The 17,261-nt window shown below is 38.3% G+C and overlaps 3 protein-coding genes and 1 non-coding gene across 4 annotated transcripts; 2 read left to right on the forward strand and 2 right to left on the reverse strand.

Moving 5' to 3' along the window:
- Window positions 1–1,877: 1,877 nt before the first annotated feature.
- On the forward strand, window positions 1,878–5,372 carry LOC140768402 (shaggy-related protein kinase eta-like). Its single transcript, XM_073108663.1, has 12 exons — window positions 1,878–2,019; window positions 2,259–2,348; window positions 2,433–2,492; window positions 2,580–2,852; window positions 2,937–3,011; window positions 3,105–3,161; window positions 3,246–3,386; window positions 3,500–3,550; window positions 3,637–3,732; window positions 3,957–4,040; window positions 4,559–4,660; window positions 4,880–5,372. The coding sequence occupies exons 1-12, from the start codon at window positions 1,939–1,941 to the stop codon at window positions 4,973–4,975; spliced, it is 1,206 nt and encodes a 401-aa protein (XP_072964764.1). The 5' UTR covers window positions 1,878–1,938; the 3' UTR covers window positions 4,976–5,372.
- Window positions 5,373–5,882: 510 nt separating this feature from the next.
- On the forward strand, window positions 5,883–12,432 carry LOC140769282 (pentatricopeptide repeat-containing protein DOT4, chloroplastic). The gene is made up of 3 exons (XM_073109947.1): window positions 5,883–8,151; window positions 9,061–9,124; window positions 9,491–12,432. Exons 1-3 carry the CDS (start codon window positions 6,227–6,229, stop codon window positions 12,146–12,148), a joined length of 4,647 nt encoding a protein of 1,548 aa, XP_072966048.1. The 5' UTR covers window positions 5,883–6,226; the 3' UTR covers window positions 12,149–12,432.
- On the reverse strand, window positions 9,306–9,378 carry TRNAE-CUC (transfer RNA glutamic acid (anticodon CUC)). Its single transcript has one exon. It is a non-coding gene; the product is annotated as a tRNA-Glu (tRNA).
- A 175-nt stretch (window positions 12,433–12,607) lies between the features above and the next one.
- On the reverse strand, window positions 12,608–16,990 carry LOC140768109 (uncharacterized). The gene is made up of 11 exons (XM_073108221.1): window positions 16,850–16,990; window positions 16,633–16,729; window positions 16,049–16,110; window positions 15,909–15,962; window positions 15,606–15,665; window positions 15,375–15,431; window positions 15,074–15,116; window positions 14,603–14,680; window positions 14,062–14,401; window positions 13,844–13,994; window positions 12,608–13,217 (listed from the first exon to the last, which is right to left on the reverse strand). The coding sequence occupies exons 1-11, from the start codon at window positions 16,940–16,942 to the stop codon at window positions 13,131–13,133; spliced, it is 1,122 nt and encodes a 373-aa protein (XP_072964322.1). The 5' UTR covers window positions 16,943–16,990; the 3' UTR covers window positions 12,608–13,130.
- Between the last annotated feature and the right edge of the window lie 271 nt (window positions 16,991–17,261).

Consider the following 17,261-nt stretch of genomic DNA (forward strand, 5'->3'; position numbering starts at 1 on the left):
ATCTTCACCCTAGGTGTTGCTGACAAAACCAAATAAATTTAGAGAAAAACTCTAATATGATGTTAATAGTGATAGTAATAAATAACTTCATATCACGTATTAGTCATCCTATGCAAATAATTTTAAGAATAGAAGTAATAGAGACAATATAGAAAGAGTGAGACAAGATTTATATGGTTCGATAATATGCCTACATCCATCGGCGAAACAATCTTCCTTCACTATATAAATCTTTAATTATAATGAGTTTTTCAACTCCAATCTCTCTTAATACAATGGTGGCTAGCTCTTTTGATTTTCTTTCTGGCATTCAAAAGTCTAAAAACCCATTTTAAAATTTATAGGGCTGGGTTTAAGTTGGAAAATCTCATGGGGCATTAAACTCTCGCGGGGCCCATTCGGACGCCATTGAAATTCTGATGCAGAACGCAGACTGGTGTTCGAACGCCTGTAAAAATGCTTACTTTCGAGATATTACATTCGAACGCTTGTAGAAATATTTGCTCTCGAGATATTGCATTTGAACGCCCGTGGGCCATTCGAACACCTGTGGGCTATTTGAACACCTGCAAAAATAGTTGCTCTCGCAATCTTGCATTCGAATGAGCTCCAGAGGCATTCGAACGCATTGGCACAGTAAGAGTAAAAAATACTGAAAAACTAAATTTCAACCCCAAAAACAAAATAGTAAGTCAGATGAAGCTTTCTTGCTTTGTAGAATTGTAGGTCTGCTGGATTTGTATCATGGGAAAATGATACAAATGTGCTGCTTCTCAATTCAATGCACCATTTGAACCATGAAGCCAGTTTGTGATACTGACATTTTTCACTAGGAAAACGTGAGCAAACTGGTAACCGAGAAGGTAGTAAAAGATGTCAAATACTAGCGTGATTGCCATTTTCTTTATGCCTCAAACTCAATAATTAATAAATCAATGACCATTCTTGCTTCCCGCTGATAACATTGCAGATGGGGCGCCATTTAAGCCCTACCACTAGCATTCATTACAGAGCACCACTTTAAACCACCTGCATTATCTTTCCATGAGCTTGAGAGGAAAGCTATAAATTTTAGCCGGTCTGAATAATAGATTTTGGAAACTTTTAAAACGTGGCGTTAGTCGTTTCATACAGTGATAAGTTGTTGCTTGGCTAGAGACTCAGGTTTAATTTGGATTAAATTAGAGCAATGATTCAGTAGTGTTTATGAGACTCAACATCACACTATTTCAAAGCTTAAACTAGACAGCTTATTATTTTAATTAGATGATCATATTTGCGGTTCGGTTATTATATATTGTTCATCCTATATTTAGACCACCGATTCTAAGAATAATCGAAAATAAAAGTTATTCTGGTCCTTCTCAAAAAATACCCTTTGGTCCAACCTTAGATAGAATTGGGTCAAAAGTACATATCAGATTTATGCGATGCGGTCCAACCTAACTCAGCTATTTTATCCTGATATCCTTGTCAGACATCAACAGCTCGAGGGTGCCATGTGGCATACCTCAACAAAACATTATGGCAAAAATTATTTTCTACGGAGTCGATTCAATTTTTTTTTCTCATCATATATTTATATCAAAACTATTTTATTTTACATTTTAAAATAAGAAAATAAAAAAACTCATGCACTATTTGAGACAGGGTGTAAAACGTTTTCGTATATAAATTTTATTTCAAAGAAATATAGGGTGGGTTTGGAATTTTAGGAGTGTATTATAAAAAATATCAAAAATATACGCCGAGATGAAATATTAACAAAAAGAATAATAGTGTCAAAAGTGTAATTTTATTGAATGACTGTGTAAGTGGTAATTTGTTATTAATTCCTTTTAATTATCTAGGAGAAGTATTAATGCTAAAGGAGTGGTATTTTGGGAATTCGACGGGGTGGAGAAATAGAATAGAGAGATATTGAAGGCGAGAGAGATTATGGCGTCGTTGCCTCATCAACCGGCGGCGTTGATGGCGATGGCGGTAGATCCAGTGAGGTTTGAGATGGGTGCAGAGAAGGTAATTTTATGTCCTTCTTCCCCCTTTGCCGGCCGATCTTTCCGGGTTTTCCGGTAACCTAGGGTTTCCAAATTATTATTTGTGTCCTTCCTTTTGGTTTCTTTGTTTTCTTTGTGTTGTTTGCCTAATTTCCTCTAATTTCTTGTTACTCTTGAAAATATCTTACATATACTATGCTTATTCGTCTTGCAATTTGTTTTTCAAGAATAATATATTGATGTTTTCATTGCAAACGATAGCGAGAAGCATCTGCTTTGGAGGGGAATGATCCGGTCACTGGTAATATTATCTCCACCACAATTGGAGGAAAGAATGGTGAACCCAAAAGAGTGAGTTTTTCTGAAATTACTGCATGGATTGATATGAGTTTTAATGAGTTTCTGCTAACTTGGGCAGTGGCTTAATATTTCTAGACCATTACCTACATGGCGGAGCGAGTTGTGGGAACTGGGTCTTTTGGAATCGTTTTCCAGGTATACATGAATCTTTAATTTGTGCCTCTTTCGACAGTGATTAATCCTGAGTAGAAATAGTTTTTATATTTGCTTACTTGCGTGTAGGCCAAATGCTTGGAAACAGGGGAGACTGTTGCCATAAAGAAGGTATTGCAGGACAAGCGATACAAAAACCGGGAGCTTCAATTGATGCGTACAATGGATCATCCCAATGTGATCTCTTTGAAGCACTGCTTCTTCTCTACGACAAATAGAGATGAGCTTTTCCTTAATTTGGTGATGGAGTATGTTCCTGAGACTGTTTACCGCGTCATGAAGCATTACAGCAACGTGAACCAACGGATGCCATTTATTTATGTGAAACTTTACATGTATCAGGTGTGCTCAGTTTGTCATCCAAATGTCACATGAAAAAAATGGATATTTGGATGAGGGTTCTGATGCTCATCTTTCTGACCGCAGATTTTTAGGGGGCTAGCTTATATTCATGCAGTCCTTGGCGTTTCACACAGAGATGTGAAGCCACAAAATCTTTTGGTATGTCTGTAGTTAGTGTTGTAGTGTTATGATGGATTACATTTGGCAGATATGTTCTGATGTTCCATGTCTGTGCTTTATGGCATCATACAGGTTGATCCTCTCACTCACCAAGTGAAGCTTTGTGATTTTGGAAGTGCGAAAGTTCTGGTATGTTGCTTTGTTCAAATTTCCATGTACTTATCATCTTACCGGGATTTGCTTTATATTCTGTTTTGTACTTTTCTGTGTCAGGTCAAGGGTGAACCAAATATATCATATATATGTTCTCGCTATTATCGTGCCCCGGAGCTCATATTTGGTGCCACTGAGTATACCACGTCAATTGATATATGGTCAGCAGGATGTGTTCTTGCTGAATTACTTCTTGGTCAGGTTTGTTCTTTTTCTTCCTTTGGTTATTAGGATACCTATCCATTAATTCTTGGTCGACATTGTTTTGCATTTATGCTCATACTTATATTTCTTCCTTATTCACATGTCATCAGCCACTGTTTCCTGGTGAAAGTGCCGTTGGCCAGCTTGTTGAGATAATCAAGGTACATCATAATATCATTTATCAGTTGCCTTTATTTTTTCTTTAAATTTTCAAGGAAAGTCATTTTTATATATGTTGCTCTCACAGGTTCTTGGCACTCCAACACGTGAAGAAATTCGGTGTATGAATCCCAATTATACAGAGTTTAGGTTTCCTCAGATCAAAGCTCATCCATGGCACAAGGTAGGCATCTAATACAATTCCTTTGTCTTATTTCTTCCTTTGTTCAAAGTCTAGCCTTCAAGAATGTGTACTATGGCTTACTCATTGAGTTATCTGTTTTAGGGAAAGCCATTTTCCTCATATCTTACATGCTGCCAGTTTGTAAATAATAGTTTTGTTGACACTGTCTATGGAGTTTGATGGATATAACCTTACAATTTAACAAATGAACTTTTTTGGTTCAGATCTTCCACAAGCGAATGCCTCCAGAAGCTATAGATCTTGCATCACGTCTTCTTCAGTATTCACCAAGTCTTCGCTGCACTGCTGTGAGTTTTCTTTTCTTTGTTTTGCTGTGCATAACGTATTGGTTGCATTAAATAGTGATTGTGAGAACAGAAAGATAAAAGTTTCTTCACTTCATTGTTTATTTTACCATTTTTACTTCTATATATGAGATTATTTGACAATGAATACTTTTGTATTCTTATAAATTTTTTCGTCACCTGCCAAAATTTTCTGATTTGTGACTTGTATATTTCTATTCTTCTTGCACATTCATTTAGATATTTCTCAATCAGCTTGTTGTTAGCCAATGAGTCAGGGTAACGCTTGCTGTTGTGGGTGTATTGCCCTTTTATTGCTGTCTAAGCTCAGCCATCCTCTTGGCACATTAGTCTATTCTGCTGGGTGATGAGAAGAGCACGATGTTAGGCTTCTAAGTTTGTGTAAAGTAGATTATACAGTCAATTGCAGTGTTTAAAAAGTGATGCTCAAGTAATAAAATATCAGCATTCTGGGATTGGAGTGCTGCTTTTCTTACGCAGTTACATTTTCTTTATTACAGCTTGAAGCATGCGCGCATCCCTTCTTTGATGAGCTGCGAGAACCCAATGCACGGTTGCCAAATTGTCGTCCATTTCCTCCTCTTTTCAACTTTAAGCAAGAAGTAAGTTTAGAAACTGTCGTAATATTTCGTTGCATTTCATTAGCTGCTATTTGATTGTTGATAGAATTTCCTGAGAACAATATTAATGACTGTACTAATGATTTGCTGATCTTACTAAAGATAGAAAAAGGAAAAAGCATAGAAGTGTGACTTTCAATTCATAGTGTTAAAAGATATCTTGCTGTAGTTCCGCTTATCATGACTTCTGTTGGTTTGCAGTTGGCAAATGCTTCACCTGAGCTTATTAACAAGCTGTTACCAGAACATGTGAGGCGACAAAGTGGCTTCAATTTCCCGCACCCCACTGGGTTATAGACTGAGTTACTAGTTTTAGCTTCTTTGTTTTTTTTCTTTTTTTTCTTTTTGATGAAAGCACAACCTGCGGCAGGACAGCTATATGTTTTCATGATCTTAAACTTCTATCATTAGAATTTTCTGCATCATGGAAGCTGAACCAGTCCTGATGCATTGGAAGGTGCCTAATTCTGCACTGCCAATATGACTACCATGTATATTGTCTAACCGCGGAGAGATGCTGATGCCTAGCGATCAGTTGGAATTGGAAGTATTGCTTGAGCAAAATGGGGGTGGTTCTGTAAAGACTGATGCAGCTGTAGTATCAACCCTTAACATCTTAACCATGCTTCTTACCTTTTTGACACATTAATATTACTTCTTGCCTTGATAGTGCAATTATATCATCATTCTAACCTATTGGAAATTGTGGTTCCTTATACTTGTATATTTGATCATTGTCCTCTTTTCTTCTGTTGTCGATTCATCTCACTAGATGGTGAGTTGGTATAGCCTTTTGATTTAATTTAGGGACTTAACATTTGCTTATGTTTACATGTGCGTTCAACGTTGATTTTTGAATATACTAAACATCTCTATTACGACCAATAGAGAACATTATGTGATCATTTTATTTGTAATATTTTTTCTTTCCACTGAAATAAAGGTGAAATAGTTCTTATAAAGCCTAAAATGATTATATGGTATTTATTTTATTTTTTTAATGAAAAAATCTAACATATAACTAATGGAATGAGGAAATTAAAAAAATTTCATAGATAAAGAGGGTCAATGAGATAAGTAAACGCTGGCTTTTAGGTTAAAAAAGTGAGCAATAGTTTAGATGTCTAATTGTATTTATCCCTTTATATATATATATATATGTTCATGGCCTCTTCACTTCCAAAATAATAGAATGCCATGAAACTATTCCCACCTCTTACCACCACCACAATTACGAGAGCTGCCATCTCCCTACCCAAAACCCATCTGTACATTATCTCCTCTCTCACCACATCCACGACGCATCTCCTCCCGCCAAACTCTCACCTTGGACCGCGAGACTATCTCCAACTGCTCGACTCCTGCATCAACTACAAGCACCGAACGCTAGCCTTACAAATCCATTCCAGGATTCTAATCTCTGGGCTCGTGAACGATTCCTTCCTCTCAACCAAGCTCATTACTTTGTACTCTCTATGCGGCGATCTAAAGACGGCGATTACCATCTTCTATAAAGCCGCAGATTGCAACGTGTTCCTGCTCAATTCTATGATCAGGGGTTATTCCTGTAATGGGTCGTACCAAGAAGCCATAGACTTGTTTCACCGGAAGAGAAAAGAAGGGATTCGACCCGATTCTTACACCTTCTCATGTGTACTCAAGGCGTGTGCTTCTCTTGCGGACATTCGCCAAGGCAGGGAGCTGCATGAATTGGCAAGGGGGAGCGGATTCCATTCAGATGTTTTTGTTTGTAACTCTTTGATTCATATGTACGCGAAATGTGGGAGCTTGGAAGATACTATTGAGATATTCGACAAAATGCCCCAAAGAGACATTGTTTCATGGAACTCAGTCATTTCAGCATTTGCTACTAACGGATTGGATTTTGAGGCTTATGAAGAAGTAAGGGCGATGTTTGAATCTGGATTGAAGCCAGATCAAGTAACGATCATAGGTATTATGATGTTGTGTTCCGTTGCTATGGTTGTCAGGGAAGTGCATGGCTATGTTTTGAGAATGGGGTTTGATCAGGACTCCATGGTTCTAAATTCACTCATTTCTGCGTATGGAAAATGTGGCAGAGTTGTTGAAGCTTGTAGAACATTCGATGGCTCAACTGGAAAGGATCGAGTTACATGGAATGCCATTATCTCTGCCTATGCTCAGAATGGGTTATTTGAAGAGAGCATACAACTTCTTAGAGACATGAAACTCTCTTGTTTGGATGTTGATGTGGTTACTTACAGCGGGATAATATCTTCCTTATCTCAGAATGGTCTATCCAGTGAAGCACTGGCAGTCTTTAAGGAGTTGGTAAGCACAGGCTTGAAGCCTGATGTTGTTGCTATTGCTAGTATTCTTCCAGCAATTTCTAGTTTTCCTTGCTTTGGTTACTGCAAAGAAATCCACGCCTACTGTTACAGGTATAATTTAGAGCCAGATAGAAGGATTAGAAATGCTCTGGTATCAGTTTATAGCAAGTATGGTGCAATCCAAAGTGCAGAGCAAGTTTTTGGTGTGATCAGAGATAGGGATGTCATTTCATGGAGTTCGATGATTGTAGGCTATGCGCAGAACCAATATTTCGCTGAAGCACTTGACACCTTCAGACAAATGACAAGAGCCAAGATTGAACCAAATCCAATTACAATTACAAGTGTTCTTTCAGCTTGTGCAAGTGTATCTGGACTTAAACTAGGAAAAGAACTCCATTTGTGGGCAATTAAGAACAAATACGAGGATCAATCCTTTGTAGGAAGTGCACTACTTGACATGTACACGAAATGTGGAAGGATAGAGGAGTCTAGAAGAGTGTTTGATCTAATGGAGGACAAGAACTTGGTCACCTACAATGCGATGATCGGAGCTTATGCTGTCCATGGCCAAGGAGAGAATGCACTTGAAGTCTTTCAGATATTAGAAGAACCTGACCAGGTCAGTTTCATCACGGCGCTGTCAGCTTGCAGCCATGGAGGTCTAGTTGAGGAAGGCATCAGAATCTTCAACACCATGAAGAACTTAAAAGCTAGTCCTAGAGATAGTCACTACTCATGTATGGTGGATTTATTGGCACGAGCAGGAAGATTAAATCAAGCTCTCGACTTGATTGTTACAATGCCAATGAAACCAAGCATAGAAATCTGGGGAGTGTTACTTGGAGCATGCAAAGTACACAAAAATTTGGAAATCGGGATATACACAGGAGCCCAAATAATCGAGTCAGCAAGCGATAATTCCGGATATTATGTACTGATTTCGAATATGTTAGCAGATTTTGGGAGGTGGGAAGATGTGGAGGTGATAAGAAAGTTGATGAAGGCGAAGGGAGTGAAGAAAGCCATTGGCCATAGTTGGATAGAGTTGGATCATGGAGTCTATTCTTTTGTTTCCGAAGGAAGAACACAGCATCCGGAGTGGGAGGTCTTGTTCAATGTTTTGAGTATCTTAAATGAACACATGAGAGAAGTGAAACTTTAATTTAGGCAATCCAAGCTTGAGCTCTCTCATTTCTTTCCTTAAAACGTAGAACTAACTACTAGATAGTACATCCAAAGGACTAAATAGTACATCCAATTTCAGTTGATCTAACCATTTCAGTTGGTCCTCATCATCTCTTTACCCCTGGCTGACGTGCTTGTGCACTTAGCTCCCCTCATACTCTTTTCCATGTTTTCTCTCCCTTCATGGGTATACTCTTGCTATTGTTCCTGCCTTGAATTTTCAGTTTTCTTCTCTTCTTCTTCTCTTCTGAAATGGGAAAGTAAGCCTATGTCAGTCAATGCTAACTACATATATATATATATATGTTTTCATCCTACATTGTTATCATACCAAGGAATGTCTTTGTGATGCAGGTTGTACTGTGAAATCTGTGGAGCAAATGCAAAAAATATAATTGGTGAGAATGACTACAATTTCATGCAAGAATGACAGGACAGGAGCACGTTGGGGAACAATAGCAACCGAAACCTACTAACCAGTGACAGTTGCTGGAGGGACAACCATTCTCTTATTTCTTGATTCCCTGCTTCGTAATTTTTTTTCATATTTCCCTCCTTCTATAACTTACTCAGACCCTGACTTAATTAAAACTCTTAATCACATCTATTTAAGTAGGGGAAGAGAGAGAGAGAGAGAGAGAGAGTTAAGATCATGCAAATAGTCAAATGCGTATGTTTGATTTTAGTGTAACTGGATGCTAATTGGACGATACCAGGCTTACCAGCATTATTATACTTCGTGTTGTATTAATCACTTGGAGTATACATTCATGGTTCATCTCGTATTCCAATCCTTTTCACATCTATGCTAAGAAAGATCTCAAAGCAAGTGAATACAGCAATAACATATAGCTAGACATGCTTTTGCTGAAAAATATTCAGGGAAAGTTTATATGAGAAAATTGGAGAAGAAAAGGACACTAAGATTGAAGATTACACCAATGAGGTTTTCTACTATGATAATAGAATCTAACCTTAGTATCGTGGCCGAGACGATCTCTTCTTGAAGTCTCGTCATCGGAAATCCCTAAGACGAATTAGTGTAGACAGCCTGCTTAGGCAAATTCTCTTTCAAAATGACGAAAGCGCCACTACCTTTTACGAAAATAAATTGCTAAAAACACGTATTCCGTTGCCGGGACTTGAACCCGGGTCTTTCGGGTGAGAGCCGAATATCCTAACCAACTAGACTACAACGGATTCTTAGTAAGTTTTAATTTCGATAACTAAGGTATCGTACTGTGCTCCGCCTATATATCGTTTTACACTTCTGCTAGCCATTGCTGGATAATTTCCCGGGAAATTTTGAACGCCTGCTCCTTCCTCTCTTACTCAAATGACGGCAGCATTGCTCCTTTCTTCTTTATCTAATCTCCATTACTCCTTTCCTTCTCCTTCCAACGATCACTGGAAGCGGAAGAAAGTAAACCACCCTCGTATTCCATTCTCTTCGAAATCCCAACTTGCAATTTTGCATCCAGATCCTCAAACAGCCATTAAGAAAGCATCCCTTACAATCCATGAGAAGCAGCACATTGGTCTTAATGCCGAAATCCGAAGGTTTTGCCAATTGGGTGATCTAAGAGAGGTCATGAGAATAGTCACCCACCTTGATTCAAAGAGTCCCAACATCGACTCCGAGACTTATTGCTCGGTTCTACAGCTCTGCGGCAAGGTCAGGTCTTTGGATGATGGAAGGAAAGTCCATTGCATGATATCCTCTTCAGGTGTTGAAATAGACACCGTTTTGGGATCGAAATTGGTGTTTATGTATGTTAAATGCGGTGACGTGAGAGAAGGGAGAAGAGTTTTCGATCAGATTGCACCAAAGGGTGAACCCTTCGCTTGGAATCTATTATTGAATGCGTATGTTAGGGCTGGTGATTTTGAAGGCAGCATGTTGCTTTTCAAGGAGATGCAGGGTTCAAGCACAAAGCCTGATTCGCACACCTTTTCTTGTATCTTGAAGTGTCTTTCCATTTTACGTAGTGTTAGGGGAGGTGAAACAATTCATGCGTATTTAATTAAGCTTGGTTTTGAAGCTCATAATGCAGTTGGGAATGCGCTCATCTCTTTCTACTCGAAGTGCAAAAGAATTGATATTGCAATCAACTTGTTCGACGAAATGCCTCATAAGGATATCATATCTTGGAATTCAATAATCAGTGGTTTTGCTTCAAATGGATTTCCTAATAAGGCAGTGGAATTGCTTATAACTTTGTGGCATAGTGGGGTTGACATAGATTTAGCAACAGTGGTGTGTGCTCTACCTGCTTGCACTGAAATGGGTTATCTTTCAGTGGGCAGAGCAATTCATGGATATTCAGCAAAATCTGGATTCACTAGAGAGGTAACTCTCAATAATTCTCTGATTGATATGTATTCAAAATGTCTAAATTTGGATGATGCAATTCAAATTTTTGAGAAGATGGGTCAGAAAAGTGTCGTGTCATGGACTGCAATGATTGCAGCTTATACTCGAGCTGGATGGTTTGATGAAGCAATTGCATTATTTGAAGAAATGGAATCAGACGGTATCAAACCAGATCTATTTGCTGTAACAAGTGTTCTTCATGCTTGTGCATGCCGAGGGTCACTTGACAAAGGCAAGGTTGTTCATGATTATGTGGTGAGGAATTTTATGGAAAAGAGCCTGTATGTTGCCAATGCACTTATGGACATGTACGCAAAATGTGGAGATATGGAAGAAGCCAGGTCACTTTTTGATCACACAGTCAACAAGGATATCATCTCATGGAATACAATGATAGGAGGTTATTCAAGGAATTGTCTTCCTAATGAGGCACTAAGTTTGTTCAGTGAAATGCAATTCCACCTTAGACCTAATTCAGTGACCATGGCCTGCATCCTTCCTGCTGTTGCGAGCCTTTCAACTCTTGAGCGAGGCAGAGAGATTCATGGTCACATACTAAGAACAGGTTGCCTAGCGGATGGTCATGTGGCAAATGCTCTTGTAGACATGTATATTAAATGTGGTGCACTGCTGCTCGCTTGTGTGATCTTTGATAGAATGATCACAAAGGACCTCATCTCATGGACTGTGATGATTGCTGGATATGGAATGCATGGTCATGGCAAAAGTGCTATTGCTACCTTCAAGGAAATGAGAGGTAAGGGCATTGAGCCAGATGAAGTTTCTTTCATTGCCATATTATATGCTTGCAGTCATTCAGGTTTAATAGATGAGGGATGGAGATTTTTCAATATCATGAGAAATGAATACAAAATTGAGCCAAAGTTGGAGCACTACGCCTGCATGGTTGACCTACTTAGTCGTGCTGGGCGTTTAACTAAAGCATATAAGTTTATAGAGTCAATGCCAATTGAACCAGATTCCACTGTTTGGGGTGCATTGCTTTGTGGCTGTAGAATCCATAGGGATGTAAAACTTGCAGAAAGAGTTGCTGAGCGAGTTTTCGAATTAGAGCCAGAGAATACTGGGTACTATATACTTCTTGCAAATATATATGCTGAAGCAGAAAAGTGGGAGGCTGTGAAGAAACTCAGGGAGAGGATTGGTGGCCGTGGATTGAGGAAGAACCCAGGATGCAGTTGGATAGAGATTAAGAGTAAAGTCTATATCTTTGTTACAGGGGACAAATCACATCCAAGTTCAAAGAAGATAGAAGATTTCCTTGGAGTGGTACGACGAAAGATGAATGATGAAGCGTATGTTCCAAAGACGAGGTATGCTTTGATGAATGCTGATGACACAGTGAAAGAAGAGGCTCTCTGTGGACATAGTGAGAAGCTTGCAATCGCTTTTGGCATCTTGAACTCCCCTAAAGGAAAACCAATTCGAGTCGCAAAGAATCTAAGAGTCTGTGGCGACTGCCATGAGGTTGCCAAGTTCATATCCAAGATGGTGAGTAGAGAAATCATATTAAGGGATTCCAACCGCTTTCACCATTTTGAAGAAGGGAGGTGCTCCTGCAGAGGTTATTGGTAAAAAAAAAAAACAGCAACAAACTGATCCTTATCATGCTAGATTACTAGCAAATTGTCTGTATTTATACAGAGAAGAACATATGGAGAGCGGTCAAAATCAAGCTACCATTCCACAAAATATAACTTATTATTGGCAGTCCGATGTAATTAAGAGTTCTTCAATAAGAATTCCATTTCAAGTTCATGTTCCAATTAGTGTTGTACATCATCATGTACCAGTGGTAGGGGGTCAATGTCGTGTAAACAATTTTTCCATCAATTAGTGTAACGAAATGTAAATCTTAGTTTCGCTGAGCTTGCATCGAGACATCCTTTCCTTGCAATTAATCTCCAGAGTTGACGTGGATTGTATCTTATTGTTATCCAAGTATTTTTTGAACCTTAGAAGACCACAATTTAAAGAAGCAAGACCAACAACAGACACACTGATAACGTGTTTGTCTCAAAGCCATGCATAATAAATGGAAGCAATAATACTTTGCAGAGAGCAAACATACCCGACTCATTAGAAAAGGAATGCTCAGAATGTCACCAGTAGCCACTGGCCTTAATAGTTACATGAATGAAGCTCCCAAAACGTTGCAGGGAAACAATATGATAGTCAAGTTAGCATCTTTAAAGTTTCTACCGCAGACTCTTCACTGAATAAGGTCTATAAGAAATGATGTACATTTACGAGAAATGAACATTCCCACCAAAGGGGAATATATAACGAGCCAGAACCGTAAGAGTACAACCACCGTCTACAATACAAGATGGACATGAAACCAGGCATTGCTCTTCTTTTGTCCTCCATAGGTTATAGATAAACATATCGAAGAACCGGAATACAGCCACTTTTGATGAGAAGCCTGCCACCTACATCAAAAGTCTTTTAGCAAAGCTGAAGCACTTGTAGCTCTATGCTCCAATAACTCATCAGCATGATGATATTTCAATTAGAAGCACTGTTGTTTATTTTTTGCTTCCAGTTCTTCAGTCTATTAAACACTATAAACTTTTAGTACTTTGGACGTATCGCACACAATTAGATTTTCTGAATCACTTGGAGAAGTACATAGCCAATTGACCTGCCAACATGAGGGATAAGTGTTTATTATAGATATTCAAAATTAACAGGTAGCATAAAGGCAAATCACCTTCCCGATACATAGTAAGATGATGATGAGGAAGTACTATGACACCCAGAAACACAGAGATCTTGATTGCTAAAAGTGGCTGAAAAAGAAATAAACCTAAAAGGTAACTGAATACGACTAAAAGGCAGATAAGTTGCAAGAACCATGAAATAGCCTACAAACATAAGCAATACCCATGAACATCAACTGCTGGTTGGCTATCACATAATCTCATGTCAATGAGAGAATTGTGGAATAACAACATTACTAGCAATAAGGCAAGGAAAAACTAATAAAAGAGGACGTAATAATGAGCATGCTCTCATGGACATATTCTGCCTACAACAAACAAATTTCAAGACGATAATTGTGTCAAAAGTTGACAAACTAGCAAAGTATTCCCATCAGATAGTCAAGAAATCAGAATTCAAACCAATGAAATGTAGATATGATCTTCTGTTCATGTCAATGCAAACATACACAAACTAAAAATAATTGTGTCGAAAATGTAGAAACTGTAAAGCATCGCCTATTATATAGTCAAGAACACAGCTTTGACACAATAGTGTAGATATCACCTTTTTATTCACATCAACATTCAGTGCTAAAACACCACTGCAGCTTGTTTCTACAGAAGAAAAACGATTGGTCCAGTCCCATAGCTTCACTGATGCATCATTTCCACCCGAAATGAGAAACTTGCCTCTCTCGCCAAATGTTGAAAATGACCTGTTTAACCAACAAATGTTAGACATCTCAAAGGACTATTCAGAAACACTACATGGAAATTACTTACACACAGGAGGCAGCAGCAGTATGGCCTGCCAAACTGTAATCTAGATGCATCATCTTCCATTCACTTTGACCAGTCATACGACTGTTTGCAGCTCGGACATCATTCTTTTTGGATCTTAACTGAGAACCTGTTGGCTGATGGCTACTCTTTGGCTTCATTGGGGCCAACGGAGATTCTAAATCAATTACATCAACAACACCATCTCCTCTTGCAACAGCACAAACTTTGTAAGAACCCCCCAACATATCCACTTCAGGAACTGCTGTTGAGTGTACAAAGGCAGGATTAAAACACTGCCCTACATTACCAGAGGATGCATTATTGGCAATTTCAGGTATTCCTGAAAAAGAGAAAAGAGCAATAAATATGATAACATGCAGATCTGAAACCAAAGAAAATAATTGAATCTGTACTCTGCTTCAAAAAAGAACAGAAAAAATAAATGAAACTGAGCAGCCAAAACGAAGGTAGTAGTTTCCAATCTAATTGACTTGTGAGGTCATGAAATGGAGAAGTAAAGAGTAATCAGTTGTACGCGTACCATAATCAATTACACAAAGTTGTCGCCCTTTTGAGAAATCCCACATAATAAGTTTTGAGTCGAGACCACCAGTAATAGCTGCCAAATACACCTAAATGATATCAACTGGTAAGGTAATACAAGACCATCATGTATTTTAATGGTTTAAGATGAAGAGAGGCTATCACAATCATTTCTACAACTACTTTTTAGAATTTTAAATAACATCACCAACTGAAAAAAAAAAAATCATCAAAATTATATGTTTCTAGGTATGAACATCTCTGCTGTTCTGAAATGAAGGAATATTACACCAAGAGTACAATTGCAATTCTGTAGTTTAACTACGAAATAAAGAAGCAAAGGCGCATGGAGAAATTCCATCCAAAAAAATACTACTTTGTCATGCATTCTTGCATAGCTTAATTGATGATAAAATGAAAAATACAGTTTGTTGATATATTTGAGTTACTTAGCTTTTCAGGGAGCTACCTGTCCAAGGTTTCCAGGGAATGAACTGCACAGCGCTGCAGATCTGTAGAAAAGATCAGCTAAGGTCCATGTAAATCAGCACAAGATTTTGCAGCAGAGAAATAGATTTCTCAGTATAGTCAAAATTTAACCAGAAAACCATAATGCATACAAATGATGAAAGAATCATAATTGATTATAAAATTCCCTAGTCAGGATATTGTCATAACAATGACAATACATGAGTAGTCTAAAAGCAAAAGTAAAATTGACTATATTGGATGTCTGTAAAAAGTTCTAGGTAGCATGCTGGATGAGTTACAGTTGTATGGGCTGCTCTTAATGATTTGTAGAGGCTTTTCTGGTGTGTGTCGACAATCTGCAACAGGAAGAAAACATAATCCTTAGATAGCTGAATAGATATCAAAAACGCAAATCAAATCCTGTTTAGGTAACTTCTCAGAACCACACAGATACTATCATTAAACTCAAGCAAAACTTTATATTTGATATGGATTACTTCGACAAAATTATATGCCACCACCATAAGTACCTTGACATCACCACTATCATCTGCAGCAGCAAGAAAACCTAACTTTGAGCTGAAAGCTATCTGCATAAACATACAAGCAATCAAACCATTAGACGAATACAAAACCTATTATGTTGTTACTTAATTAGACCAATCTTCCATTTATATATGTGCTTTAGCCTAAAGTGCAGTAAGCAGTAGGTGAGAACAGCAAGAATGGAATGTTTCCAAAAGGAAACTTCAAATATCTGATTGTTCAAATATCCGATAGCAGACCAAAAGAAATGTTTTACCAAGAATGACTTTAAACAGTGGCACAGATACCTGATTTATTTCATCCTTGTTATAGTTATAGGTCTCCAATGGCTTCCCTGGGCCCTACAAGATAAATTCTTTTTGTATAAAAGAGTCCTACACAACTTATGGTACATGAGGAAATAGATAAATAACAGTACAATTCATACCATATGTACATCAAAACATGAAATTTCAGCTCCAGAGGAAACATATACAAACTCTTCATTTCCTGACAAGAAAAGGACAGTTTTTCAGATATTCATTTAAGTAGTCTTTTGTAAAAAAATTCATCGAGCATAGACATATATGAATATATGAAAGCTGTGAACTAAACAATTTCAATCCTAACCTAAGCTTGAAAAGTCAAAAGTACCATTTATATAATCTACTAGTCAATAGCGACGGTTCCTGGGTGGATGTTTTTCACACATCTTAGAATTTCTCAACCTAAAATGTATAGAAGCCTACCTGGATACCTACTTACCTTAGTCATGAAACAACAAGAATGATAAAAACAGCATATGTCACATTAGGTTACTTTAGAAATGTTTTATAAGAGATCCATGACTAACATTTGGTAGTGCTTGATAAAGAGCGACCGAGAAATAGAAGATACAAGAAACATAATTCTATTTTCTTGCAACAACTTATGGCAGTACAACCCATCCATATAATCTTGAAATAGAAATTTCCAGATACAATAATCATATTATTGATGAACAGTGATCAATTCTTCGAAATCCCAACTAACCTCCTTTGAAACATAGAGAAGAAACAGGTTCCTTCCCCACCTCGATGGTAAAAATGACATCTTTGCAGCGCAAATCGAACCAGCAAATGCAACCATCCTATATCACCAACAGAACAGGTTTTGTCATCAAAAGGAAACTTCTTTGGCAATTTGACAAAAAATCTACATATTTTCCCCTGCGTAAAGTGTAGAGGGGAAGGAGAGAACTAGGGATTGCCTCGCCGGAAGAAGCGATGATCCCTGGGCGGGAGCGCGAGGCTATGCAGCAGGTGACCGCAGCCTTGTGACCTTTTAGTCGCCTTGGCTTCATCCTTCTCCTCTCGCAATCGAGTGACCTCCCGCCCCGGTTTTATTGTGCCAGATTAGTGTTTGCGGATTTGCCGCAACGATGTAGTTTCGTTGCTCGAAGTGGAACCTGGGCCTATATCAGAGGCTCAGAGCCCCTGTCCAAGCCCAAATCAAACAAGGATTCTGACACCAAATTACAGGTTACCATACCCAACTGTAAAAATTTCAGACATCCTGCACCGCAGACGATCTGCTACAAAAGTGCTCAATTAAACTGAGAGCAGACGCACACCAAGCATAGGAAGAGATCCAAATCCTGACGAGATGCCCTCCGCCGATAA

Source organism: Typha angustifolia, chromosome 10 (genome assembly GCF_048772165.1).
Source record: "Typha angustifolia cultivar Huaian chromosome 10, ASM4877216v1, whole genome shotgun sequence".
NCBI classification, from domain to species: domain Eukaryota; kingdom Viridiplantae; phylum Streptophyta; class Magnoliopsida; order Poales; family Typhaceae; genus Typha; species Typha angustifolia.

What these genes read in the sequence shown, in the direction of transcription:
- LOC140768402 (XM_073108663.1), top strand. Translation starts at nt 1,939, where the DNA reads ATGGCGTCGTTGCCTCATCAACCGGCGGCGTTGATGGCGATGGCGGTA. An exon ending in TTGAGATGGGTGCAGAGAAG is followed by an intron (nt 2,020 to 2,258) that starts GTAATTTTATGT and finishes TGCAAACGATAG; the next exon opens with CGAGAAGCATCTGCTTTGGA. An exon ending in TTTTCAACTTTAAGCAAGAA is followed by an intron (nt 4,661 to 4,879) that starts GTAAGTTTAGAA and finishes GTTGGTTTGCAG; the next exon opens with TTGGCAAATGCTTCACCTGA.
- LOC140769282 (XM_073109947.1), top strand. Translation starts at nt 6,227, where the DNA reads ATGATCAGGGGTTATTCCTGTAATGGGTCGTACCAAGAAGCCATAGAC. An exon ending in CACATGAGAGAAGTGAAACT is followed by an intron (nt 8,152 to 9,060) that starts TTAATTTAGGCA and finishes AAAAATATTCAG; the next exon opens with GGAAAGTTTATATGAGAAAA. An exon ending in TTGAAGATTACACCAATGAG is followed by an intron (nt 9,125 to 9,490) that starts GTTTTCTACTAT and finishes AAATTTTGAACG; the next exon opens with CCTGCTCCTTCCTCTCTTAC.
- LOC140768109 (XM_073108221.1), bottom strand. Translation starts at nt 16,942, where the DNA reads ATGAAGCCAAGGCGACTAAAAGGTCACAAGGCTGCGGTCACCTGCTGC. An exon ending in ACTGCTGCTGCCTCCTGTGT is followed by an intron (nt 13,995 to 14,061) that starts GTAAGTAATTTC and finishes TTGGTTAAACAG; the next exon opens with GTCATTTTCAACATTTGGCG. An exon ending in ATGTTGATGTGAATAAAAAG is followed by an intron (nt 13,218 to 13,843) that starts GTGATATCTACA and finishes TCATGTTGGCAG; the next exon opens with GTCAATTGGCTATGTACTTC.